The sequence below is a fragment of the Centruroides sculpturatus genome, unplaced genomic scaffold, assembly GCF_000671375.1.
Source record: "Centruroides sculpturatus isolate CEXI.00-Female unplaced genomic scaffold, Cexi_2.0 scaffold19, whole genome shotgun sequence".
NCBI lineage: Eukaryota > Metazoa > Arthropoda > Arachnida > Scorpiones > Buthidae > Centruroides > Centruroides sculpturatus.
In genome coordinates, this window is record NW_019386694.1 from 233,897 (window position 1) to 244,753 (window position 10,857).

The 10,857-nt window shown below is 32.3% G+C and overlaps 1 protein-coding gene across 1 annotated transcript in view; it reads right to left on the minus strand.

Moving 5' to 3' along the window:
• Positions 1-622: 622 nt before the first annotated feature.
• LOC111615607 overlaps positions 623-10,857 on the minus strand; it is a 72,667-nt gene continuing 62,432 nt past the window's right edge. The window contains exon 2 of the mRNA XM_023357015.1: positions 623-732. Within this exon, the coding sequence (XP_023212783.1) occupies positions 648-732 (85 nt within the window). The 3' untranslated portion in view covers positions 623-647. The remainder of the gene's footprint in view (positions 733-10,857) is intronic.

Below are 10,857 nucleotides of genomic sequence, written 5' to 3' on the forward strand. Positions count from 1 at the left end.
TGTACACTACGAAAACAACAAAATAAATTATTCACAAACAACGAAAAACTTTTCTACAGACAAATCAGTACCAAAACAAACACTGATACACAACACAGTGGCACAACACAAAAGAACAACTCACAACTTATTGGTCTTCTCTTTGATCCAATGCTGTTACACATAATGCTGATGCAGGCTGGATCAAGGAGGAGAACAGAAACTTGCACAACATACCAACTATGCCCTGTGCTTAAATAAACATACACGACATCCGCTATGCTGTTAACAGAACATGCAACTGGAAGACACCTGGTGTAGAAAACATTCACAATTTCTGGTACAAAAAGTTTACATCACTGCACCAGGAACTAGCTAAACATCTAACACACATCATCGTCAATCCACAAGACACGCCAAAATTTCTTACTCGGGGCATCACCTACATGAAACCTAAAAACAACAAAACCACAGACCCCAAACAATACAGACAAATTACATGTCTTCCAACACTCTACAAATTATTGACATCCTGTATCACAAACAAAATATACAAACATGTTGAAGAACACGACATTCTTACAGAACAACAAAAAGGTTGAATATTCTGGTTATAGCTGTATTTATCCGTTGGAAAGTGGAGATGTTACAGCATGACATAAACTACTTCAGGTGCTTCTTGAGGGAAGAACACACACCAAAATCCTTAAAGTTAAAAAGAAGTATACGGAATATAATCCCCAAACATATGATTTGGAAGATAGAAAGAAAGATAATAAAATCTGTAATTAGGAGTAAAGTTAAAAAATGGAATAATTTAAAATACCAACTAAGAAAATTATTACAACAACATAGTTACAAAGAAAACCCACACAAAGGTATTGCAAATGGATACAAATATAGAAAAGATCTTAAATTACATAAATTATTTAAGTATCCGGTCCCTAAAATGAAAAATATGTGGATAAATAATTTAATTGTTAATAAAACTAACATACAAATCCCCACTTACATAAAACAATTCCTAACATTAGGAATTGATTTTAATATACCTATTGAGAAAATAACTATGGATCTAATAGCAAGTATAGACAAAAGTATAAAAGACTTGCCGATAAAAAAGGATAAGAAAACTAAATTAATAAATTCCGTAATCCAAGATATAAAACATATATCCCAAAAGAATAAATTTAAAGTAAATAAATATAAAACAAACNTCACCCGTTACCCGTACACGTTTTGGGCTAAATACGTGCGCCTCAACCTCTCTATTATATCGGGGTTCGTACAATCGACAGTAATAGAACTATATTTTCTTCTCATAATTATTTATTATTATAATGTTCGTGTAATGCTACTAATTATGCTTCTGACGATAAATTATGTTAATTTTACACCCTTTTATGATAACTTTGCCTTATCGAATAGCAAACACATATATAATACAACTTACCAATTAGTTGAGTAAATATTCCTTTATATAACAGCATAAGCATAATATATAGGCATTACATTTATGAAGACATTTACTACGTATTTACGAAATTTACGTGATGTACTAATTATGTTTCTAACAATAAATTATGACAATCGTTTGCTCTTTTACGTAAAATAAATAAGTCTGCTTTATCTAAGAGTAAACAAATACAATGCAGTCTATCAATTATTTGAGTAANTATGAAGACATTTACTACGTATTTACGAAATTTACGTGATGTACTAATTATGTTTCTAACAATAAATTATGACAATCGTTTGCTCTTTTACGTAAGATAGATAAGTCTGCTTTATCTAAGAGTAAACAAATACAATGCAGTCTAACAATTATTTGAGTAAATATTCCTTTACATAACAAGATACGCATACTTTTCCTGATTGGTGTACATATATAAAGGCATTTAATTTTCTAATTGTAGAAAATTGCGTAAAATCTGTTCAGCTTCTGATTTTATCTTGTCCTTATACTGGCCTTAGTACCATAATTAGTGCTTTTGCTGCTAGATTCACGTTTTAAGAATAAAAATATTCACAAGTAAAGCAGAAATTTTAAACTTTTAAAAAAGNTATGAAGACATTTACTACGTATTTACGAAATTTACGTGATGTACTAATTATGTTTCTAACAATAAATTATGACAATCGTTTGCTCTTTTACGTAAAATAAATAAGTCTGCTTTATCTAAGAGTAAACAAATACAATGCAGTCTATCAATTATTTGAGTAAATATTCCTTTACATAACAAGATACGCATACTTTTCCTGATTGGTGTACATATATAAAGGCATTTAAATTTCTAATTGTAGAAAATTGCGTAAAATCTGTTCAGCTTCTGATTTTATCTTGTCCTTATACTGGCCTTAGTACCATAATTAGTGCTTTTGCTGCTAGATTCACGTTTTAAGAATAAAAATATTCACAAGTAAAGCAGAAATTTTAAACTTTTAAAAAAGNCAGTGTTCCACACAGTTGGCTGCTACATATTCTACACATGTACAAAATACATCCATCACTCATTGCATTCTTTCAAAATACTATGCAGCACTGGAGAACAACACTCAAAACAGCCGCCATCAATAAAAACAATCAACAAAGCATTCAAACAATGCATACTCGCAATAAATACGTGACACGCGTTATGTCATACATCAGTCGATTTGAATTATTTCACTTTATAAATGAAAGTGCTTTTGTTATCTAATAAATAAAATTATTAGATAACAATGAAATTTAAAAAATGTGAAGTGAATTCATTCATTCTAATGTTATCTTTTGTATCGGAAAGTTCAAACACGGATTTGTATTATACACTTACACAACAATTTTTATTTTTGATTTTTATAGGTTCAAGGGTCTAAAAAGTAAAATTTTACAAATAACTCGGTGCACCATATTTGAGAAGATTCCATTCTTTTCTATACATGAAACATCAGTGAAAATAAAACGCTCTTAAAACAACGATTGTTTTACACCATTAGAAAAGAAACAATATGCAAAATCAAAAATATTATCTTAGATTTCGATGTAATGCCGATAATTTTACTATTTTAAAATAAAAATTCGTTTCATAAGACACCACGTGACCCAACTGGTATTTATTTAGACACCATCAGAAGGATCAATATTGACATTGATTCAATGAAGCTATACCATCCTGGTTGCCAAGTAAAATTTTTCTGTTAATTTTCGTACATTTTTTCATTGATTGCCTAGTAATACAAACTTATTAATTTATGGATGATACTGCTTATATCACAATCGCGTTAATCAAACACAACGGTACCTCGTTACTCGAACAAACAATCACGATTCGTTAGAACAAATTTTCGGTTAATGGCAAATATTGTAATTTTTATTTCATCATCGGTAAAAAGTTTTCTGTGATGAAAAAGAGTTACAAATTTTTTAAGGATAGGGCAACCCCACGAGAAAGGGTTCACGTGTCCCATGTGATTTAATGTACAGGAGCCCAGCGAATCTTAGTTTTTCTCGTAAATCTCGAATAAAATTAAGATAATGTCTTAATTTCGTTCGAAAATTAGAAAAAAAGTTCAAATAATTCGAATTATTTGCTCCCTTTCTTTCTTTCTTTCTTTCTTCTCTAATATGGAGATTCTGGCTGGTCACCTTTTCTCCGATATTTGCTCCCTTGAATGTCGAAATGACGAAAATTTACTGTTTAGAGAAGCGCCAGAATAAATGAATATCTTCGTTATGAGAATTCACTAACCACTAACTCACGCCTGGTGTCGAAATTGCATTTCACCATTGAATAATAAATAAAAATATATAAAAGTTTTATTAAAGTTTCAAAACACGCAAATTTATTTATACCAAATACAATCATCTACTGTCTTTACATAGAAGACAAGAATATGCACAGTAAAAGCCAGGAAATGTGAAATGTGTAAACAATAATTTGTAAATACAGACAAGACAAATATAATTTGCGCGGCGCTGTGGTTTCGAGTAAGATAACAATGTACCAATAGAGTTTCATCATTTTGAAACATTACCAGATACGATTACCTGAAAACTATAACACATTTTCTATTTTCTTAACGTCACACTGCAATATTATGGCCTGGGCCACATAACGTCTCTTAGGATAATATCTAACCTCAAATAAGACCGTGATCCTACAAAATAGCAATGGAAATAAGTTTACAATTATTCCATCTAACCGGAATTTGCTACTATCTTCAAATAGAAGTGAATTACATTAAAACATAAATATTTATATGTGCCAAGTAAATTTTGAAAATTTACAATTCAAAAGACAATAATTGTATCCTTAAACAAATAATTTTCAAATGTCACTCGAAATGCCTCATCTGTTAATCGTAAAATTAATCAAACGGCCATTTTTAAATATAGTATTAATCCCAGTAAGATTTGGTTTATATGTCGGGTGGATCCAGAAGTATTTTTAACTCTCTGGTTGTTGTCACTAAGAGAGCCTGTTTTTAGCAAGCTTAGTATGGGTTTGGCCGGGTTATGAGGGACGAGGCTCAACATATCCATACGAACCATCCCCCGAAAATTCCTAGGAATTTTTCGAGCAGTCCAGACTCGATTCCGCGTATTACAAAGCGGTATGTTTCCACCTTGACAGCTCGGCTATTCGGCCGACAAGATTCATGGGTGTGCGGAGGGTACGTACACACTACCTGAAATCTTCAAATGTCAAATAGAAAAAAGTTTTCCGTAGTACAACTACAGCGCGGAGGATATAGATATTAATATGAAGTGGCATCTGAATAAAATTCCAGCATCTGCCCCTGACTTGTTCATGGCAACGCGACACATGGGCGATACCGCGAAAAGGAATATCCCCATTAGTACCATCATGAGAAACTAGACTCTATTTCAGTGTTACTAATATGAATGAAACCCGAAAAACACGCCGCCAGCAGATTGACAAGTCGTGATCTCACAATTTTACTACCTCTCCCACTGATGGACAGAATCTAAATAATCTGAAATATTTGGTAATGCGGCATCCTCTGAAAACTATTCTAAAAGTTTAGTAACCTATATATAAGAACTAATAGTATTATTAAATACAGAAAGGCTGCTTGAACATTTCTTGTTTTTTGCCATCACTCCACTCAATTCTACCAAAGAGGAGAAAATGGAATACAATGCACTCACCACCTACAACAACAAGAAAGTTATTTAGTGAAAATCTATTAAACAATTATAGTAAATCTACTTACTCTTATCAAAAAGTTTCGCTTTATAAAGAAGAAATCGGCAACAGAAATTCCCATTGGCATGCCCTTAAATCTTTTCATGAAACCAGTTATCTGTGCAAAAGTATAAAATATTATAATAAACTTCGTATTATTTTAGTCCTACCATGGAATACCAACGAAGTTTATAAATTCACCTTAAACTTGAATTCTGGAGACAGATCAGCAGAAGATAGTTTTACAATGGAACTGTAATCGTCGTAGATCTAAAATTTTAAGGTAATCATGAAATAATGAACGCATTTACAGTATCATGCAAATTTTAAAAGATGTTTAAAAAATATTTGTCATAAGAAATTATTGTGAATAATTAATTAAACGTAAGTAAGAACACATTAGTTTTAAGAAACAGATGACGCTACATGCAAATTTAAACGTTTTTGCCTGGAAAGCTACGCAACTCGATGTTGAATTTTTTACTTTGCGAATTAGAAAGGCAGTTGCCTCCACTATTTCCTCCGACTCGTATATTTACGCAAAATTCGAAAAATGTTGCTTAGATTAATTTCAAGAAATAATTTGATTTGTTCACGTAAACAGCCTTCAGGAAATTTTCAACGAAACAATCAGATTAATTCCTGAATACGTTTACTTATGTAATCAAGTGACACAAAATTAAATACTGAACAGTAAAAAAATTTGTTAACTAAAAGTAGTGTTTAGTGACGTGTTTACGTGTATCACAGATGACCACGTATAGATTTTTAACTTTAATTTCGGTTTTGGGTCGTTTTCTCAAATCATAAAAATTAACATTCCTCCAGAATTATTTATTCGTAACAATCATTAATTTTTCTTACTTTGTCTTTAAGACATATTTCGAATAGACAGGGCGATCATTCTAGATGTTAAGCCCATCATAAATTCGTCAAAACACACAATGCCTCATTGGGGAAATCATAGAACTATATATATTCTAGTGTATGAAAAATTTTCGGCTTTATGAACGGCTGCGAACTTATTACTAGATTCCAAGAACAGTTGAGCAACATATTAATCTATTGTTCTTAAGCTTTTACATTCCTGGATGTTATCTATACATAACGGAGGAAAGTAATGGGATATTGTCAAATTTGATCTTCCGTATTTTTGTTTTGGCAAATCTCCACGTTTTCAGACCCCTGAACTAAAAAAAAGCCAAAACATAATTGTAATAGAATTCGTCGATGTGTGTTTGTGTGTTGGCGTCTATTTGTTGTAGTATCTCAGAATGGACTAAAGATTAAAAAACAAAATTTGTCATGATAGCTTGTCTATAAGAAGCATTGAAACTATTAAATTTTGGTTGTGGAAAGTGAAGAGCATGAAGAGATGAAAGGGTGTCATATGTCGAAAAAAATAGGATTTAACAAACACGTCATTCCTTATTAGCATTTACAAGTTTTACCTCGTATTTCTCAAATTACTTCGCTACTATAAAATATGCAATGCTGTCATGTGTTAATATAACATCAGCTGTTACTGACGTTGACTACTTTCATGCATATTTTCAAACGCGTTTTCTTCTTTGCCCATGTTTACATTACAGCCAATTACATTTTACTTAAATAATAAAAATAGTTTCTAAAAAACCTAACAGCACAATTGCGTTCTAACAATATTTATTAAAAGCTACTTATAAATTCTGGTTTGATAATTAACGAAATAAGCAGAAATATTAAATGGTTTTTAACCCATTAATTACTTGCTATTTTTTATATTTCAAAATATTCTTTGAAATACTCACCGATATCGTTGCATTTGATAATAACCAGGCTACAAGAATCAGTCCGAATCCGAACATTAAAGAATAAATTCCAATAAATATTCGAATATTGAAATTTATTTGCCCAAATATAGTTCCATAAGTGAAGAAGCAGGAAATATAAAGGAAATAAGTATAATTTAAGGGAATCAGCCAATAAAATGTTTCGTTGATCATTTGATAAGTTTCCCACAGTTCCGTGTGTTTTTCCATAATGATTTGTAATCGAGTTTTCAACAATTTCATTCGAATGTTTGTCTCTTGTAATTCTCGAGATAAATTCGCAAATCTTTTCGACCATACAAATATACATAAACCAAAAATTAATAGGAGAGATGCGATATGTTCTACTACATACACTAGCCATATTGTTTGATTAATAGAACATGTCGTTGCTTCAAAATCGCTTCCGTTTTGTATCTTTATTTCTGCATAGAATATTATCGTGGACGATAAGTTAATTATTAAGAATACAAAGAAGAGCAAAGACAAACTTGCAACTAATAACATTTGTATACGATTTGCAATTTTGTATTCTTCTTCGTAATTAAATTTCGAGTAATGTAAATCCAATGACTTCCTTTTGATAATGCTAAACTGTAGTGCAATATACACTGCAATAAATAGAAGAGTTAACGAAGCTAGAGTCGAATGTTCATTATACATTTTTATTAATCGAAGACAATAGTAGTCTGGTATTAGAATCTGCAGAAAATATTCGAGCGTATTCAGCCAGAGATATATTTCGAGAAAATTTGCATAAAATTTAAAACACGTGGACAGAAAATATTTTGTTTTCGTCTTGTTTTTCTGCTGGAGACATTCGCAGGAATCCAGTAAATCTATTCCATATACTTTTATAGAAGAGAAAATAGGATCGTATAAGTACAATGGACAATGCTTCATTTTTTTTCCTACTACTGATAATATAATTGCAAACAGAAAATCATGGTTCTTTTCTACACGTGTTCGAAGTTTTCTAAGATACTGAGAATATCATTGAGATAAAACTACTTTACATTTACGTTTTGAAATTTCTGCTTTATTTGTGATTATTTTTATTCTGGAAACGTGAATCTAGTAACAAAAGCAGTAATCGTGACTCCAAATCGAGTACCAGAATGAAATCAAATCAGAAGCTGAACAGATTTATCCAATTTTCTCCAATTAGAAATTTAGATGTCTTTATAAATGTAATGCCTATATATTATGTCTATCCCGTTATATAAAAGAATATTTACTCAACTAATTGGTAAATTGCATTATATGTGTTTGCTATTCGATAAAGCAAAGTTATCATAAAACGGTGTAAAATTAACATAATTTATCGTCAGAAGCATAATAAGTAGCATTACATGAACATTATAATAATAAAAAATTATGAGAATAAAATATAGTTCTATTACTGTCGATTGTACGAACCCCGATATAATGAATTTCTGAAACACTGGACCAAATTTGTTCGTTGAGAAACATCTGTTGGAAAAGAAGTGTAATATCCGACCTTTACTCTTATAGCTTTACGTCAGTTATTGGACCGCAATTTGTAAAATTGTAGACTTATAAATTCCTATTGTCGTCTGTCTGTTTGTTTGTCTGTCTTTACTTAATAAAGTCTCTCTGCCTGCTTCTTGTCTGTGTTGGTAAGCTTTTGGAGAAGTTTACTTTTGTTTTTCTTGGGCTCTATTGAGTGTTTTTTCCTGCTGTATTTTGTCATTTCAGTCAGTATTTGTGTTGCTGCTTAGATCTTGAGTCAGTTTTTCGTTTTCCGTAGGCTAGATTTTTCATTACCACGTGTTTTTTTTTCTTAGTCTGTAAGGTCGCGGACTGAAAGGGGGGTACAGTTTATCTCGCGTCAGAATGAGCTAAGGGAAACCGCGTATGTGGGTGGTGGCGAAGGAGGCAAATGAATAACAAGTGTTTTACAAGAGAAAACCCGTTTATTTGTTCGAATTCATGCTTACATCGATATTGGACAATTCCAAAATCTCGCTGTTCCTATGAAATGGTGAGAGTTCGGGTGATCGGTCGTAGCCCGGGCAGACGAGAAGAATCGCTGGACAATGCAGATGTTCGGTGTTAAGCTGCGGCGTCCTAGGTGATCGGCGGTAGCACAACACTATACATAAAGCACAACTGTAGGCTTAATCCAGAGGAGACTCTCCTTCGACTGTGAAGTTCCGATTTTTATAGCTTTTCCCCCACTATTCGCATTTCGGATTGGTCCCTCGTCGCATTCTACGCTTCCCGATTGGTCTCTCCTTTGTCTCCAGGTGCAAGACGAAACCTTTTCGGGTGGCGGGAAAAATCCGATTCGAGGTGTCCATCTGATACCTCTTTGTCTGTTTATAAAACAATAACATCTGCACTCATAACTCAGGCCGCTGTTTACCATTTTTTGACGTCTAAGAACGATCAATTTCATCTTTCATCTATCAAAAATTCTCCTTTTTTGTTCGAAAAGGTTTATCTCGGCCAACATTTTATAGGCACGCGAGTCAAAGATCTACCTGTTTATGAGCGCTCGAGTTAGAGTTTTTTTTCTGCTAAGACCTTGACAGATAGTTTGACACATACTCGAACAGTTCCGACTCTCGTTGTTTACATCTTGTGTCGCGCAAGAATTTCACGGTTTATTCGAGTTCGAACTTCGTCTGGGTACCCACAAATCTTAGCTGTTAGAATTAGCTAGCTCAGTTTCTGTTTTGGCTTTGCCAGGCAGAAACAGTTAGTTTCTTTCATTTAATCGATTTAAATTTACTTTTTTTCAACTTTCACTGTATCAAATTATTTATTTATTTTTTTGCTGACTTTTGTAAATTTTTTGTTTTTAGGGTGTTTTTTCTATTAGTCAGTCTTGTCTTAGTTTAGATCTAAGATACATAGTTCTCTTTTTGTAGTTAGAGAGGATTTCAAGTGTTTAGTTTCCGCTATAATTTTGGTTTTTCTCACTAAACTAGTTTTCGAGTTATTCTGAATTTTTTGATTTTACTGCATTGTAGTACTTTCGTTTTTCGGGGTTATCTGAGATTTTCTTCAGCCTTTTGGATTGCAAGTTTATAGTTAAGATTTACTAGGCCAGTTTCAACTTCCTAGCCGTCATCATAGCTTTTCGGTGTTAGTTAACATTTTGGGTTTTCATATTTCTGTTTTTTCTAGTCAGTTTTCCTTTTGTAATTCATTCCTCCAGAAGATTCTTTGTTCTGCCTGTTTCGTTTTTCTAAGCCATTCCATTTACGAGTTTTTCGGGATTTTCGGTTATACTGCTTTGCAGTACTTCGGTCTTTAGTTCTCCTGTTTTGTTCAATCTCTATCGGATTCAACACGAGATTTCCGAGAAAGCCGGTCCTCTCATTGATAGCAAAGTCAACAAAATATTGGACACTGCAAAAAACACCATTCCGACTAGTTTACCGACCTTTTCCTACATAGGTGTTGCTGCTGTAGCAACACCAGCGTAGGNATAATTTTTTTTGTTTTTATATTTTTCAATGTATTTATTTTGTTTGTAAATAATAAAGAAATAATTTTTAACGATACAATAGCCACGATTATTATTTTAAAAAGTTTACGTTAGGCTGAACACCGACGAAAACTCAACCTGAAGCAACACGCAACGAAAAAAAATTTCAACACGAGATACGTTAGGTTTTTTCGTACAAAATCGGTTATCCAAAAAATAAGTTATCCGAACAACTTCAGTACCCAATTGATTCGGATAAACGACGCTCTATTGTATATTATATTAGCTTATCACAACACACCTTTCTTGTCGCCGAGATAGGTTTATTGAAAACTAACGTTTTATTAAATACAATACATATGTTCAAATTCAAAAAATTGACAACGGAAAAATAAGAAAATAACTGAACAATAATATA